This window comes from Salvelinus namaycush, chromosome 28 (genome assembly GCF_016432855.1).
Source record: "Salvelinus namaycush isolate Seneca chromosome 28, SaNama_1.0, whole genome shotgun sequence".
Classification (NCBI taxonomy): Eukaryota; Metazoa; Chordata; class Actinopteri; order Salmoniformes; family Salmonidae; genus Salvelinus; species Salvelinus namaycush.
Window position 1 is genome coordinate 15244738 of NC_052334.1, and position 18581 is coordinate 15263318.

Sequence of the window (18581 nt, forward strand, 5' to 3'; positions counted from 1 at the left end):
ACAAAGCTGTGGTTGTGGTCATGAAAAGAGCAAATTTGGTTGGTAGGCTAATTGCTAGTGGAATATTCGTAAGGGGTGTGTTGGTGCCAATTTCGCCTCTTTCTACCCCTTCGACAAGGGTAGTAGTTGCAAATTTGCCTCCGTTTATTACGGATGATCAAATCAGGAAAGCGCTGAGTGGTTTTGGTAAGTTTGCTAGCGGGTTTCGTGTACTGTCAGCAGGTTTTCAGGCAGATGCCGTTAAGAACGTTGTTTTGTTCCGGAGGCAAGTGTTTATGTTTCTGAATAACAATGAGCAACAGCTAAATGTGCATTTTAAAGTGAGGCATGGGGAGGGGCTCTACGCAGGGTTTGCCAGCACAGATAGTCTACGGCATTTTGAGTGTGGGGATTTGGGGCATAAGAGTTTATCTTTCCCACATAAAGGCCGTAGACAAGGTGAGGGCACAAGCACCAGTGGGGGAAATCGAGCTCAACGTGCAGGGGGCAATGAGATGCAGACAGCAGAAGCTGGGTCTAGTCATGCCAGGGATGGTGGTGTAGATGAGGCTGGGTCTAGTCATGCCAGAGATGGTGGTGTAGATGAGGCTGGGCCTAGTCAGGCTAGAGAAGGTGGTGTAGCGGAGGCTGGGTCTAGTCAGGCTAGAGATGGTGGTGTAGCTGAGGCTGGGTCTAGTCAGACTAGAGATGGTGGTGTAGCTGAGGCTGGGTCTAGTCAGACTAGAGATGGTGGTGTAGCTGAGGCTGGGTCTAGTCATGCTATGGATGGTGGTGTAGCGGAGGCTGGGTCTAGTCAGGCTAGAGATGGTGGTGTAGATGAGGCTGGGTCTAGTCAGGCTATGGATGGTGGTGTATATGAGGCTGGGTCTAGTCACGCTATGGATGGTGGTGTAGCGGAAGCTGGGTCTAGTCAGGCTAGAGATGGTGGTGTAGCGGAGGCTGGGTCTAGTCATGCTATGGATGGTGGTGTAGCTGAGGCTGGGTCTAGTCAGGCTAGAGATAGTGGTGTAGCGGAGGCTGGGTCTAGTCATGCTATGGATGGTGGAGTAGATGAGGCTGGGTCTAGTCAGGTTATGGATGGTGGTATAGCGGAGGCTGGGTCTAGTCAGGCTAGAGAAGGTGGTGTAGCGGAGGCTGGGTCTAGTCAGGCTATGGATGGTGGTGTAGCGGAGGCTGGGCCTAGTCATGCTATGGATGGTGGTGTAACGGAGGCTGGGTCTAGTCAGGTTATGGATGGTGGTGTAACGGAGGCTGGGTCTAGTCATGCTATGGATGGTGGTGTAGATGAGGCTGGGTCTAGTCAGGCTAGAGATGGTGGGGTAGCTGAGACTGGGTCTAGTCATGCTATGGATGGTGGTGTAGATGAGGCTGGGCCTAGTCAGGCTAGAGATGGTGGTGTAGATGAGGCTGGGCCTAGTCAGGCTAGAGTTGGTGGTGTAGATGAGGCTGGGCCTAGTCAGGCTAGAGTTGGTGGTGTAGCTGAGGCTGGGTCTAGTCATGCTATGGATGGTAGGGTAGCTGAGGCTGGGCCTAGTCATGCTATGGATGGTGGTGTATATGAGGCTGGGCCTAGTCATGCTATGGATGGTGATGTAGCAGAGGCTGGGTCTAGTCATGCTATGGATGGTGGTGTAGATGAGGCTGGGCCTAGTCAGGCTAGAGATGGTGGGGTAGCTGAGGCTGGGCCTAGTCATGCTATGGATGGTGGTGTAGCGGAGGCTGGGTCTAGTCATGCTATGGATGGTGATGTAGCGGAGGCTGGGTCTAGTCAGGTTATGCTAGTGGATGAGGAGAGTATAGTGGGGAAGTGTAAGATACTGGGGAGGGGGAGGAGGGTATCAAGCGGAAAAGGAAAAAGGGGGAGAAGGAGGTGGGAGGGGAGAGGCTGGGGTGGTCAAAGGCACCATGGAACCTTTGCCTGGTGCTGGGGGGGATGCCCTGACCAGAGAGGAAGGGCAGGTGGTCAGGATGGGAGATGGAGATGAGGAGGAAAGTGAGGAAGAGGATGATGAGTTATTTTTTTCAGACTCCTCTTCAATGCATCCGGAGCTAACAGCCAGTCAAAGCAGAGGGGTCAAATTACACGAGAGAAATGACAACGTTCCTGAATGAGACCAAGGGGAAATAAGTCGATCTTAATTCTGATCCGAGAAAGTTTGTAAGATCAGTACAACATGCTATGAAAAATGAGGGGCATGGTGTCCTCTCACCCAGGAAACGGTTTAGGAAGTGGGTCACAACAGTGTGTAAGGGTCTACCTTCAGACACTGTTTAGATGTATAGTTTCTTTCTGGCACTGGGGCTGTTTGAGCTTTGCTATTGGTCTCTTTCTTTGTTGGCTTTTCTCTCACTTCTTATGGAGACTTCGGGTAGGATCGCTCAATATAAATCACGCCAGAGATGCGGGAAAGAGGAGTGTGTTGGGTGAATATGTAAAACAAAAAAAAGTACAGGCGTTGTTTCTGCAGGAGACGCATAGTGATGTGGGGAATGAAGTCGGTTGGGGGCTCTGGTGGAAAGGCGCAAGAGTGTTGAGCCATGGGACAAATTTTAGTGCAGGGGTGGCAGTCCTTTTTGTACCGGGTCTGTCTGTAAAAATTTGCTCCTCAAAGGAGGTGTGTACGGGTAGGCTGCTTGTTGTAAAAGCAAAAATTAACAACATGGGTTTTGTCTTTATAAATGTGTATGCGCCTAACACAGGGAGAGAGATGGGGGTTCTATTTGGGTGTCTTAGACAGGAACTCACAGGTAGCGCCTGAGGAGACGCTGGTGGTCGGCGGGGACTGGAACTGTACAATGGATTTTACGAAAGACAGAAATGGGGAAGAGCCTCATTCAGTGTCAGTGGGAGTGTTAAGGGACATCATTAATCAGTTCGACCTAGTGGATGTTTGGAGAACTAAACATCCCAACACAAGACAGTATACATGGGTGAAGGTTTTTGGGGCTAAGGTGTGTGCAGCACGACTTGATCGTTTTTACATGTCCAGGAATCGGAGCAATAGGCTGTTGGGCACTACCATTCTCCCGGTGGGGTTTTCGGATCACCACATAACCATGGCTCAGCTGTCTATTTCATCAGGGCCCCGGCAGGCATCCTATTGGAAGCTTAATGTAAAGCTCTTACAAGATGCCACTTTTTGCTCAGGTTTACAGACCTTTTGGGAAAGGTGGGGGCAGCGAAGAGAGGAGTATGAGTCTCTGAGTCAATGGTGGGATGTGGGGAAAGTCCAAATTTGGCTTTTCTGTCAACAGTATACAGCTCTCTCATCCTCAGAGGCTAGGAGAGTATTGGGGGAACTAGAGCATAGTATTAGTGAGATGGAGGTAGAGATGGTGGGGCAAGGCAATGTAGGCCTCCAGGCTAATTTAGCTGAATTACGTAGGGACCTGGGCAGTTTTTTCCAGGTTAAAGCAAAGGGAGCATTTGTAAGAGCTAGGTTCTACATGCTCAAGGAGATGGATGCTCCCAGCTCCTTCTTTGGTTTGGAAAGACAGAGCGGCTGTCTGATGGGCTGGTGACCTCTGTGGTGGGGGAGATCCGAAAGCGAACTGTGGAGTTTTATACTGAGCTGTATAGGGCAGAAATGTGTGATCCTACGTGTGCTCAGGTCTTGTTCGCAGGACTCCCTAAGCTATCTCTGGCACAGAGGGATGAAATGGACATTCCTCTGTTGTCCCATGAACTGGCAGAGGCCGTAACCCAGATGTCCCCCGGTCGTGCACCGGGGATCGATGGACTCCCAGTGGAGTTCTATAAAAAATTCTGGGAAATAATTGGACTGGACTTCTTTTGCGTGTTGCGTGAATGCGTCGGGGTAGGAGAGTTGCCGATGAGCTGCCGTCAGGCTCTCCTGCCCAAAAAAGGGGATTTGTGTGAACTTAAGAACTGGAGGCCTGTGGCATTGCTCTGTGCGGACTACAAGATATTTGCCAAGGTCCTCTCTAACAGACTGAAGTCCCATCTGGACTCGATAGTACATAAGGACCAAACATATTGTGTACCGGGACGCTTAATCACGGACAACTTGTTCTTAAATCAGGGACATGTTGGACCTGTCGAGAGGTTCAAATGTGAAATTTGGACTGGTCTCTTTAGATCAAGAGAAGGCTTTTGATAGAGTGGAACATGAGTATCTGTTTGATGTGATGTCTGTGTTTGGGAAGAGTTTTTTGACCTGTGTGAAGCTGTTGTATGCTGGGGCGTCATGTATGGTCAAGGTGGGAGCGGGGCTCAGTAGGCCAGTCTGGGTGAGATGGGGCATTAGACAAGGATGCCCTCTCTCTGGGCAGTTATATACACTAGCCATTGCGCCTTTTTTGGGACTGCTACGCAGGAGACTGCAGGGAGTGTACTGGACAGGCAAGGATGTGGTGATAGGCATAGTAGTGTCAGCATATGCAGATGACGTTTCGGTGATGGTCAGGGATGGTCAGGATATGCAGGCACTAGAGACCTGTCTGAAGGTGTACGAGGAAGCTTTGTCAGCTAAGGTAAACTGGGCAAGAGCAAAGCTCTGTTATGTGGGGCATGGGGGGGAACAGAGCCCCTCTACTTCCAGGGGGTTTGCAGTGGGGTTGTGAAGGGCTTAAAGTGTTGGGGGGTGTACCTGGGCTCGGAGAGGTGGGTCAGGAAGAACTGGGAGGGGCTGTCACAGGCAGTGGTGTCAAGACTGGCCAGGTGGTGGCTCCTGTCCCAAGTGTCATATAGAGGGAGGGTGCTGATAATCAACAACCTGGTTGCATCTTCCCTGTGGCATAAACTGACTGTCCTCAACCCCCCCCGTTGGTCTGCTCGCAGACCTGCAACGCAAGCTGGTGGACTTTTTCTGGTCGGGCCATCACTGGCCGAGGGCGGCAGTGTTGTACATGACAGTCCACGAAGGAGGACAGGGCCTGGTGGAACTGGAGAGCAGGATGGCTGCTTTCCGACTAAAGGCAGTGCAGAGACTGCTGTACCATACTGGTGTTGACTGGAGAGAACCAGCATGAGCGCTGCTGAGGAGAGCTGGCGGATTAGGGTTGGACCGGCAGCTGTTCCTCATGAAGCTGGAGAGGCTGAGTACAGCAGGTCTCTCAGAGTTTTACTCTGCGGTGCTGAGGGCCTGGCAGCTGCTAAGGCCCACACGAGAAGGGGGTGTGGAGCCTGGGCTGTGGGAGGAGCCTATTTTCCACAACCCAACCATCCCTTTGAGATGGGTTCAGTCGGCCCCCCTCAAAGGCAACTGATGGCAGCGGGTTTACAAAGGCTGGGTGACCTGCGACTGCTGGGAGAGGAGGAGTGGAAAACCCCGGAAGTCCTGGCACAACAAACAGGAATAACGTCTCTTAGGCTGCTGGAGAGATTCCTGGAGGAGGTCCAGTTGGCACTGTCTGAGCCGGTAAGGGAGGTGTTTGAGCTGCCAAAGGGGGAGGGGCCACCAATGTTTCCGCCACTGCAGGTGACGGCAGAGACTGGAGACTGGCAAGGGGGTCTGGAGTAGAGGTCGACCGATTATGATTTTTCAACGCCGATACTGATTCCGATTATTGGAGGACCAAAAAAGCCGATACCGATTAATCGTCCGATTTTTATTTATTTATTTGTAATAATGACAATTACAACAATACTGAATGAACACTTATTTTAACTTAATATAATACATCAATAAAATCAATTTAGCCTCAAATAAATAATGAAACATGTTCAATTTGGTTTAAATAATGCAAAAACAAAGTGTTGGAGAAGAAAGTAAAAGTGCAATATGTGCCATGTAAGAAAGCTAACGTTTAAGTTCCTTGCTCAGAACATGAGAACATATGAAAGCTGGTGGTTCCTTTTAACATGAGTCTTCAATATTCCCAGGTAAGAAGTTTTAGGTTGTAGTTATTATAGGAATTATAGGACTATTTCTTTCTATACGATTTGTATTTCATATACCTTTGACTATTGGATGTTCTTGTAGGCACTTTAGTATTGCCAGTGTAACAGTATAGCTTCCATCCCTCTCCTCGCCGCTACCTGGGCTCGAACCAGGAACACATCGACAACAGCCACCCTCGAAGCAGCATTACCCATGCAGAGCAAGGGGAACAACCACTCCAAGTCTCAGAGCGAGTGACATTTGAAACGCTATTAGCGCGCACCCCGCTAACTAGCTAGCCATTTCACATCGGTTACACCAGCCTAATCTCGGGAGTTGATAGGCTTGAAGTAATAAACAGCGCAATTGCGAAGAGCTGCTGGAAAAACGCACGAAAGTGCTGTTTGAATGAATGCTTACGAGCCTGCTGGTGCCTACCATCGCTCAGTCAGACTGCTCTATCAAATCATAGACTTAATTCAAACATAATAACACACAGAAATACGAGCCTTAGGTCATTAATATGGTAGAATCCGGAAACTATCATCTCGAAAACAAAACGTTTATTCTTTCAGTGAAATACGGAACCGTTCCGTATTTTATCTAACGGGTGGCATCCATAAGTCTAAATATTCCTGTTCCATTGCACAACCTTCAATGTTATGTCATAATTATGTAAACTTCTGGCAAATTAGGCGGCCCAAACTGTTGCATATACACTGACTCTGCGTGCAATGAACGCAAGAGAAGTGACACAATTTCACCTCGTTAATATTGCCTGCTAACCTGGATTTCTTTTAGCTAAATATGCAGGTTTAAAAATATATACTTCTGTGTATTGATTTTAAGAAAGGCATTGATGTTTATGGTTAGGTACACGTTGGAGCAACGACAGTCCTTTTTCGCAAATACGCACTGTATCGATTATATGCAACGCAGGACACGCTAGATAAACTAGTAATATCATCAACCATGTGTAGTTATAACTAGTGATTATGATTGATTGATTGATTGATTGTTTTTTATAAGATAAGGTTAATGCTAGCTAACAAATTACCTTGGCTTCTTACTGCATTCGCGTAACAGACGGGCTCCTCATGAGGCAGGTGGTTAGAGCGTTGGACTAGTTAACCGTAAGGTTGCAAGATTGAATCCCTGAGCTGACAAGGTAAAAATCTGTCGTTCTGCCCCTGAACAAGGCAGTTAATCCACTGTTCCTAGGCCGTCATTGAAAATAAGAATGTGTTCTTAACTGACTTGCCTAGTTAAATAAAGGTGTAAAAATATATATATTATTATTATATATATATTTTTTTTTTTAAATCGGCAAAATCGGCATCCAAAATGACCGATTTCCGATTGTTATGAAAACTTGAAATCGGCCCTAATTAATTGGCCATTCCGATTAATCGGTCGACCTCTAGTCTGGAGGACTTGTTAGATTTTAACACTCCGAGCCTGGGGGAGTTTGAAGGGGTGGGAGGTAAAGCCCTCTACAACCTCTGTGTTAAGGTTAGGAACATTAGGAGCCTAACAGGAGTGAAGGCACATCAGTGGCAGGGGGTATGTGGGGAGGAGAGCATGGTGGGTTTTAGATGGAGGGAGCTCTACAAACACCCAGTACCAAAGAGGTCAGGGGACCTCCAGTGGAGGGTTCTTCATGGAGCCCTGGCCACTAACAGCTGGTTGGCACGGGTTGAACCGGGAATCGGGCAGGGGTGTCCTTTCTGTGTTATGAAAGAAACTGTGATTCATGTGTTTTCTGTGTGCACCAGGTTAATGTCATTCATGTCTTTGTTGGAATGTCTGTGTGAGAGGTTGGGGGTGGTTTCTACTGTTGGGATGTTTATAATGGGGTACAAGTATTCGAATAAGGAGAAGGTCAAATGTGTTTTGTTGAATTTTCTGTTTTCTCAGACGAAGTTGGCTATTTGGCTAACAAGGAGGAACAGGGTCAAAGGTGGGGGGATAACATACCCTTTACTATTGTTTAATGGGATGGTCTCTGCGCGCCTTAGGATTGAATATGAGTTGTATAGAATGATAAAAAGTGTGTAGATGTTTCAGGAGATATGGTGTGTTGGGGGGGCTGCCTGTATAGCTGGGGAAGATGTTTTAGATATACGGTTGTAGAAGTGGTGAGGTTTTTTGGTTATTGTGATGTTGTTTTGTATTGTGTGGTAGAGGGAAAGGTGAGTATGGTACATACATGCAGTACAGGATATATTTTGGTGATATATTCACACTATCGCTCACACTCTCTCCCTACTCGCTCTCATCACTCTCGCTCTCATCACTCTGTCTGTCTCATCACTCTGTCTGTCTCATCACTCACTCACTCACTCTCTGTCTGTCTCATCACTCACTCACTCACTCTCTGTCTGTCTCATCACTCACCTCTCTCTCCCTCATCACTCACATCACTCACCTCTCTCTCCCTCATCACTCACCTCTCTCTCCCTCATCACTCACCTCTCTCTCCCTCATCACTCACCTGTCAGCCAGTTGAGCAGGCCTGGTATCTTCTTCCAGTAGTCCCCTGCTGGGTTCTTGTCAGTGATACCATAGCGCCTCGCCACCTCCCCGTTGGGGCAGCGCACCCAAACAGTCTTCACACTCAGCACCAGCTGATTGGCCTGCAGGCCTGGGAATAATTTGGATAAACGAAAGGAAAAATTATGATCTAGTCTTTGGACAAAGGTTTTATGAATGGGTGTCTGATCTTCCGCTTATGAATATGTAGATTACAAAGTCTTTGGAGTCGGACAAAGATGTTATTAATTATCATTGGGTGTCTGACTAGTCGGTCAATCGTCAGGTAATTTACCTGGAATGTGTTCCCAGTCTGTGCCGATAGGCATCTCGTCTGTGATTCCCGTGCGGACATGTACGTTCCCTCTGTTGTCCATGGCCCACAGCATTCTGTCGTTGGGACTGGTGTGGATTCTAATAAAATGCACTCCTAGTGGCTGATGGAGCAGGAAACCATGACGGTGTCAACAACACAGCACAACAGGAGATATCATGGGCTGAACTATAAACTCAGTGTGAGGGTCAAATATTTTTGTCTGGTATGTCTCCAGAATTACTTTATCATCAATATCTATAGTAAAATGCTAAGACTATTTTCTTAAACAGTCTGAAGATATGAGGATTGACTTATAAATAAAATACATAAGCAACCATCACTGTATTAATCAAATGCAGGCAGATGTACAATGTAGGCAATCATATTGGTCTTTCTATAAATAAAAGGGGACAATTTGTGACATCAGGGTCAACACTTCAAAATGGTTTGATATACATTTAAATATGATTTTCTTGCAGCTTCACATGTAAAAGGAATATGAGTGTATAAAAGGCACAATGAGACCATAACTCCTAGCAACAACAAAACATCTACATGTAATTCAAATGTCACATCTAACATGGATACTGCATGTTTTTTTTGTCATGCCTAGTAGCCAGGTCTGTTTGTGCTTTAGTCAACTTCTCTATCATTTATAGCCATGCTTAACCTTCCATTAGAATTAAAAAGATAAACAGCATCTCTATTTTCTAAAAGTCGATATAATAATATAATACAGTGGGTTCTGTAAACAACATAATTGACAATAATAATATCCAATAATTAAATCATTATAATTAGTAAACTCTTCAAGACGTGTGTGAAAACTAGACATCCCATTCTTGCTTCCTCTATCCTTATTCCCTCCACTTCTTGTCTCTCCTTGAAAGTGCATTGAAGCCTAAGAGGAAGAACCTTCCCTCCTCTACCCCAATGTGCTTTGAGAGGATGGTGAGGAACGGAGGAAACATCCCTCACCCGTCACCCCCTAACTTGAGTGGCACAGCGGTCTAAGGCACTGCATCTCAGAGCTAGAGGCGTCACTACAGACCCTGGTTCGATTCCAGGGTGTATCACAACCGGACGTGATTGGGAGTCCCATAGGGTGGTGCACAATTGGGCCAGTATCATCCGGGTTTGGCCGGAGTAGGTTGTCATTGTAAATAAGAATGTATTCTTAACTGACTTGCCTAGTTAAATAAAGGTTAAATAAAAACAAATTTAAAAAACTGTTGCATCACTCACCTGTCACACACTCTCGGTCTCATCACTCACCTCTCACAAGTATTTGACAGCTATTACATGTTTTTGACAGTGCCAGACTGACTGACTGAGCTACCATAACACCCATAGCCTGTCCAGAAACAACCCATAGCCCCGACTGCCCAGAGTCTAGACACTTGTGGAGATCTGAGAGGGATTGATGGGTGGTGACATGGTGAGAGCTCCACCTAACCCTCTGATAGGCTTGGTGGAATTTTGGTGGTATAGCTTACACCTGTCCAATTCTCTGGGGCTAGCGGTTGTTTCTGGACAGGACCCCACAACCCTCTGCGTGTGTGGTGGATCTACAGCACAACTCCTGAGGCATTGGTTGGATGTTTAATTCCATTGTTATGCACACAGATTTGCACAGGTGTAAGCTGGACACACCCACAGCACCCTACCAGGCTGATCAGACAGGTCTGGGTAGCTGGACACACCCACAGCACCCTACCAGGCTGATCAGACAGGTCTGGGTAGCTGGAGACCAGCTGTAAACAGTGATAGGATATATTTACACCCTTGCTTCATTCCTGCTAGTGAGATGTGCAACCAAAGACTAACTATAGCTTGGGGTATATCTCTAGTCTAGCAACATATACTGTTGTTTTGGTTCCATAGCATCATTTAATAAGATTACCAATGGTTAGCTAGGATATATCAGTACACTAACCATTTACAGTAACATCAGTTCATTAATAAGTCAATACACACTAAATCGTATGCAGGAATGGAGAAATCTTACTTTATCTTGCCATTGTGGCACGGTACGGGCAGCTGTTAAAACTTCTTTGGGATAGGGGGTAGCATTTTCACTTTTGGATGAATTGGTGCCCATAGTGAACTCCCTCCTACTCTGTCCCAGATGATAATATATGCATATTATTATTACTATTGGATAGAAAACACTCTGAAGTTTCTAAAACTGTTTGAATTATGTCTGTGAGTATAACAGAAATCATATGGCAGGCAAACTTCCAAACAGGAAATGAGAATTCTGAGAAGGGTCGATGTGAAAGTCATCGCCTATTCAATTCCCTGTAACATATGGATCTGTTTGCACTTCCTACGCCTTCCACTAGATGTCAACAGTCAGGAGAATGTGGAATGAAGCCTCTAGTGTGATGTGGGGCTGGATGGGAGCTATTTGAGTCAGTGGTCTGGCAGAATGCTAGTTCCTGGTCACGCGCGCTAGTCATGGAATGGCCATGTGTGCCATTACTTATACAGACATGAAGAAATGCTCCGGTTGGAACGTTATTGGATATATATGATAACAACATCCTGAAGATTGATTCTCTACTAAGTTTGACCAGTTTATTCGACTTGTAATATAACTTTTTGAAGTTTTCGTCCGACGTTTGCCTGCATCCGCGCCAGCGTTTGGACACGTGTACTACACATGCTAGCTAAAGTTGCTAATTGGACATAAGTAATGGACATTATCGAACAAAAAAAACGATTTATTGTGGAAATAGGATTCCTGGCATTGCATTCTGATGAAGATAATCAAAGGTAAGGGAATATTTATGATGTAATTTCGTATTTCTGTTGACTCCAACATGGCGGAGAAATGTTGTTAAATTGAGCGCCGTCTCAGATTATTGCATGGTGTGCTTTTTACTAAAGTTTTTTTTTTTTTTTATCTGACACAGCGGTTGCATTAAGAACAAGTGTATCTTTAATTATATGTAAAACATGTATCTTTCATCAAAGTTTATGATGAGTATTTCTGTTATTTGACGTGGCTCACTGTAATTACTCCGGATATTTTGGAGGCATTTCTGAACATGGCACCAATGTAAACCGAGATTTGTGGATATAAATATGCACATTATCGAACAAAACATAAATGTATTGTGTAACATGATGTCCTATGAGTGTCATCTGATGAAGATTATCAAAGGTTAGTGATTAATTTTATCTCTATTTCTGCTTTTGTGTGACTATCTTTGGCTGGGAAAAATGGCTGTGTGTTTTTTGGATTTGATCTAACATAAATATATGTTGTGTTTTCGCTGTAAAACATTTTACAAATCGGACACGATGGGTAGATTAACAAGATGTTTATCTTTCATTTGCTGTATTGGACTTATTAATGTGTGAAAGTTACATATTTCAAAAAAATATTTTTGCATTTCGCGCGCTGCCTTTTCAGCGGAATGTTGGGGGGGGTTCCGCTAGCGGAACGTGTGTCCTAGAAAGGTTAATCAATGAATGAATAGATTTACAGAAGTTAGAAGGGTGACTTACTTTGAAAGGACATAAAGTGTTGGCTGTGCACTTGACCAGGCATTCTACATTAAACTCCACCCAGATTTGAACATCAAAATATCAAGTTGTTTTTGAGGTTTATATGCAAAAAAATACATTTTTTACTCAAAAACGAATAAACAGCCGTTTTCACATTCCGGATTGCTCCAGTTAACTATGGAAAACAAGAGATCAAAACGTACATGGACCGTAATCTTAACTCAGGTATCTTGATTTAATGTTGTCCACGAATTAGGCTAATTATATTGACCACCATAACAACATAGACACAAAAATGTTCTGTCAATCCTTGAAATAAACATGAATTCCCACACCTTGGCAGTTGTTAAATCACATGCAGTATCACACAAGCTCTTTACCACTTGAATGTCATTCAAAAAATCCTTTCCTGAATCAGCTGATGTTGCACGATAATGTCCCCATGTAACTAAACAGCTAGATATCAAACGTGCATCAAATAGCTATTGTGTAATTATTGAAGAACCCTGTTAATGACAGTATCGATTTTTGCTTTATTAATCATATTAAAGTTACTCTTTCTGTTTGAAGCATTGGATTTTGCAATCACATACATCATTTTGGATATGTGTGCCCATGAAACTGTTTTCACACCATAACATAGAGATACGAAATGATACCAGGTTACAGTACACTTCCGAGATCTCCATACAAAACAAAAGACAGCAATATCCAGGAATTTCACAGGATCAGGGTCAAAGTCTAATTCAATTCTTAAAAGCTTAAAATATAACAAACAATATCATAAATGTAAGGAAAGAAAGGTAGTGTTTTATGTCACATGATTTTTGCCAAATCTGTAAAGACTCCAAGAATGAGAAAGGGTTTAAACATATGTTTTAATTCAATTTATGAATTATATTGAATGTATCCATGTTCCTCCTTTATATCTTAATGCATTCACATACATTTTATTTATTTATTAATGACTTTGTAAAAGCTCCAAACAGTTGTCCAATAAAATAAATGCTCACTGGTACCCTAGTTCATAGAAAAACCCATATAAACTATGCACTGTGGTTAGACTGGCTTTACCTGCTCTGGTGGTTCGATACAGATCCAGGCAGGAAGCATCATGCTGGGGTTGAGGGGTTGCGTACCGACGCGGAAATAGACCATCCCATAGCCATCACACGCCCACACGTTCTGGCTGCCACAAGATACGCTGACCAGCCTTACCTGATCTGCAAGACAAAGCAAACCAAAGTCAGTTCTTCAGCTTCTTGGAAGTCTTTCTTCATGACATTGAAGAAGGCACTACTGTGCAGAAACATTGGTTCAGACATCTAATAATAGCAAAGATATTTTACATAATGTTGTAACCGGCTTTGATAATAGGCTAATTTTAACTGGGAGTAATATAGAGTGTATGTACAAGTCTCTATTACTATTGTTAAGTAAGCAGCCTAACACAGCAACCACAGCCATGGCTATTGCTTTTTGCAGCACAACACAATAAACCCATGTGACAAAACACTATTATGTCACAGTAATCTCACACAGATTACAGAATCTGACTATTGGGATGAGCGACCTCTAAACAAACAATGACCTAGCTACGTCTACTTTAAACATTCTGTGAGTGACGTACATTGCGCTGCCATTGCAGGCCTTGAAATGTACGTGACAAACGTATAGGTCAAGACCTGTCACTGGACCATTCTTACAGCACAGCCAAGCAGAATAACTCCTGGAACTCGTTCCTTGGTCTATTTTTCCTCTGTAAATAAACTCCCAAACAGGGTTTCTCTCTTACCAATAATTTTCAATAGCTCACATTTGCATAAAACAGCCAGTGGAGAAGCGTGATATGATTTACCTTTCCCAAACTTAATAGGGCATGTGATGTTGCAAAGAGGATATGGACATAGGCATGCAACCCAGAGAGGAGGTCAACATGTCTGGATGTACTCAAAAAAAAATATATACTCACAGACAACTCAGGGCAGGAAGTTGATTAATTTAACTGGTTTGTTAAATTGTCATACTAACCTTGATGCTCCTCTATGATATCCTATCATATTGATGACATCTGTTGGGCAGTCCTTTTAATCAAAACACATCGCTTAGAACAGGAGGAGGCATATTGATGATGCAAACACTTCAAAGAGTTATCTGAATGGGAGTGATGTGGACGCCAAGGAACTTGAAGCTCTCAATCTGCTCCACTACAGCCCTTGTCGATGAGAATGGGGGCGTGCTCGGTCGTCCTTTTCCTGGAGTCCACATTCATCTCCTTTGTCTTGATCATGTTGAGGAAGAGGTTGTTGTCCTTGCACCACACGGTCAGGTCTCTGACCTCCTCCCTATAGGCTGTCTCATCATTGTCGGTGATCAGGCCTACAACTGTTGTGTCATCAGCAAACTTAATGATGGTGTTGCAGTTGTGCCTGGCTATGCAGTCATGAGTGAACAGGGAGTACAGGAGGGGACTGAGCATGTACCCCTGAGGGGCCCCCGTGTTGATGATCAGCGTGGCGGATGTGTTGTTACCTACCCTTACCACCTGAGGCCGGCCCATCAGGAAGTCGGATCCAGTTGCAGAGGGAGCTGTTTAGTCCCAGGGTCCTTAACTTATTGATGAGCTTTGAGGGCACAATGGTGTTGACCGCTGAGCTGTAGTCAATGAATAGCATTCTCACGTAGGTGTTCCTTTTGTCCAGGTGGGAAAGGGCAGTGTGTAGTGCAATAGGGATTGCATCATCTGTAGATCTGTTGGTGCGGTATGCAAATTGGAGTGTGTCTAGGGTTTCTTGGATAATGGTGTTGATGTGAGCCATGACCAGCCTTTCAAAGCATTTCATGGCTAAAGACGTGAGTGCTACAGGTTATTTCATAGTTTTGATGTCTTTACTATTATTCTAAACTGTAGAAAATAGTAAAAATAAAGAAAAACCCTTGAATGAGTAGGTGTGTCCAAACTTTTGCCTGGTACTGTGTGTGTGTATATACAGTTGAAGTCGGAAGTTTACATACACTTAGGTTGGAGTCATTAAAACTCGTTTTTCAACCACTCCACAAATGTCTTGTTAACAAACTATAGTTTTGGCAAGTCGGTTAGGACATCTACTTTGTGCATGACACAAGTCATTTTTCCAACAATTGTTTACAGACAGATTATTTCACTAATAATTCACTGTATCACAATTCCAGTGGGTCAGAAGTTCACATCCACTAAGTTGACTGTGCCTATAAACAGCTTGGAAACTCCAGAAAATTATGTCATGGCTTTAGAAGCTTCTGAAAAGCTAATTGACATCCTTTGAGTCAATTGGAGGTGTACCTGTGGATGTATTTCAAGGCCTACCTTCAAACCCAGTGCCTCTTTCCTTGACATCATGGGAAAATCAAAAGAAATCAGCCAAGACCTCAGAAAAAAAATTGTAGACCTCCACAAGTCTGGTTCATCCTTGGGAGCAATTTCCGAAAGCCTGAAGGTACCACGTTCATCTGTACAAACAATAGTACACAAGTACAAACACCATGGGACCACGCAGCCGTCATACCGCTCAGGAAGGAGACGCGTTCTGTCTCCTAGAGATGAATGTATTTTGGTGCGAAAAGTGCAAATCAATCCCAGAACAGCAGCAAAGGACCTTGTGAAGATGCTGGAGGAAACAGGTACAAAAGTATCTATATCCACAGTAAAACGGGTCCTATATCGACATAACTTGAAAGGCCGCTCAGCAAGGAAGAAGCCACTGCTCCAAAACCGCCATAAAAAAGCAAGACTACGGTTTGCAACTGTATATGGGGACAAAGATCGTACTTTTTGGAGAAATGTCCTCTGGTCTGATGAAACACAAATAGAACTGTTTGGCCATAATGACCATTGCTATGTTTGGAAGAAAAAGGGGGATGCTTGCATGCCGAAGAACACCATCCCAGCCGTGAAGCACAGGGGTGGCAGCATGATGTTGTGGGGGTGCTTTGCTGCAGGAGGGACTGGTGCACTTCACAATATAGATGGCGTCATGAAGAACGAAAATTATGTGGATATATTGAAGCAACATTAGTCAGGAAGTTAAAGTTTGGACGCAAATGGGTCTTCCAAATGGACAATGACCCCAAGCATACTTCCAAAGTTTTGGCAAAATGGCTTAAGGACAACAAAGTCAAGATATTGGAGTGGCCATCACAAAGCCTTGACCTCAAATTTGTGGGCAGAACTGAAAAAGCATGTGCGAACAAGGAGGCCTACAAACCTGACTCAGTTACACCAGCTCTGTCAGGAGGAATGGGCCAAAATTCACACAACTTATTGTGGGAAGCTTGTGGAAGGCTACCCGAAACGTTTGACCCAAGCTTAAATTGTTTAAGGCAATGCTACCAAATACTAATTGAGTGTATGTGAACTTCTGACCCACTGGGAATGTGATTAAATAAATAAGCTGAAATAAATCACTCTACTATTATTCTGACATTTCACATTCTTAAAAATAAAGTGGTTATCCTAACTGACCTAAGACTAGGATTAAATGTCAGGAATTGTGAAAAACTGAGTTTAAATGTATTTGGCTAAGGTGTATGTAAACTTCCGACTTCAACTGTGTATATGTGATGGGATGTATAGACATTATGGACAGTATGTGGTTAGAATATGTAGCATATAGGTAGGATAGAATAGTATATGTATAGCAATAGTTTAATAGGATGGCCTTGAATAGAATACAGTATGTAAACAATATTAAAGTGACCAGTGTTCCATTATTGAAGTGACCAGTGTTTGATTATTAAAGTGACCAGTACATAGGGCAACAGCCTCTAAGGTGCAGGGTTGAGTAACCGGGTAATAGCCGGCTAGTGACAGTGACTAAAGTTCAGGGAAGTGTACTGGGTGAAGGCCAAGGGGTTTTAACCAAGGCAAATAAACCAAATTATTTCAACTGAACATAAAATGGCTTCATCCCTCATCCCTTAAAAACATCGTAATTTCATCTTTAGGTAAGGTTGCGGACTCAAATTAAGTGAATTGATTTGTGAAGAAGGCTATGGAAACAGAGGCATCAAAGTTGCTTGTCTTTAGTTATTTTGTGGAATGGTTAATGGACAACCCTTCCTGAGGCAAGTCATTGCTCTTTCCATGTATCACATTATCACTATTTGATTAAGCTATTTGACATTCTGTAACAAAAGTCTGTGTGGGGAGAGACTGGGGCAGGGGGCAACTTCTAAACTGTAGATAGGTAGCTGTCATATCTGCTGGGACTTCTTTAACCATCATAACCCGTGCTAATATCATACTTAACCAGCCTGTCAGAAGATCGGGATTTCCACCTCTCCAAATACAGATAACCCAGGAAGACCTCATATGTTAATCATTGATAACGTATAGAAATACTCCTGGAACTTCTGGGCAGAATACATTCTAAGAAAAGATTAGTCCTAAACGTTCCCTGAGTCAAAGACTATAGACACATGGTCTTCAGCCATGTCTCAGGGCAAGGCCTAAACATGTCTTTGTATCTTTCTGAATAGTGTATATGGTGTTGCAGCTTCTATGCTTGGCTGCTCAGAGTGGTCTTCAAAGCTCAGGTCAAGGACTAATGTTTTCTGGACATTCATGACCTTGGACATCACCCTTTCAACTCTGACCTCTATAATGGAAATCAACCTTTTATAATAAATGTTCTACACCCAATGAACATCTTACGTAAAGAAGCTACACTTGCAAATGTCACTATGGCATCACTTTCTAAACTACCCTTCATGAACTATAATGAACTGTGAAAGGTGTCAAAAACACTATGTCCCTGTGCAGCGTTTTAGTATGGAGACTTAGATCATGTGTTCAATGACACTAACAGAACAGGGCTAAAAATGAGTGCACTCTCAGCTCCTTCCCCGCTCATGTTACATTGTGATGCACACAGAGCCCAATAGGACCTGGCTACAGCTGTCTGCTGTCGTCACATGGCTGTCTATTTGCACCCGCCACTTTCCAGCAGCAGAACATATACAACCTGAACCACTTCAATAAACAAACACTGAAGCTTCTACCAAGACCCTGGTGGATCTAGCCAAGGGTAGAAACCTATCTGCTATTAGATCATTTAAAATCCATGGAAAGCAAGCTAACACTGAACTCTAGGAATGGAGGGTTGGGACTAGGGTTGGTTGGGCGATATTTGGGTAGACCTATTCCAAGGTAATGCTACTTCCAAATATCACTGGAATCCGATATCGTTTTGCGCTGTTAATGAGTAGTAAATTATTCCAGACTGTGCAATTTTTGTGCTTATTTGTGACCTTATAGTTGCCTTCTCATAAATAAATACATAAAAATAGATAATTCATTAGACTATGAACATTGATACAGCCTAACTGATAAAACT

At 43.9% G+C, this 18581-nt stretch overlaps 1 protein-coding gene across 2 annotated transcripts in view; it reads right to left on the reverse strand.

The window, feature by feature from the left end:
* The window catches only part of LOC120023619 (tectonin beta-propeller repeat-containing protein 2-like), a 44853-nt gene that overhangs the window by 3358 nt on the left and 22914 nt on the right, over nt 1-18581 (reverse strand). For both annotated transcript variants that reach the window (XM_038967664.1, XM_038967663.1), the window contains 3 exons: nt 13282-13430; nt 8671-8812; nt 8338-8487 (listed from right to left, as the gene is read on the reverse strand). In XM_038967664.1, the coding sequence (XP_038823592.1) occupies nt 8338-8487; nt 8671-8812; nt 13282-13430 (441 nt within the window). The remainder of the gene's footprint in view (nt 1-8337; nt 8488-8670; nt 8813-13281; nt 13431-18581) is intronic.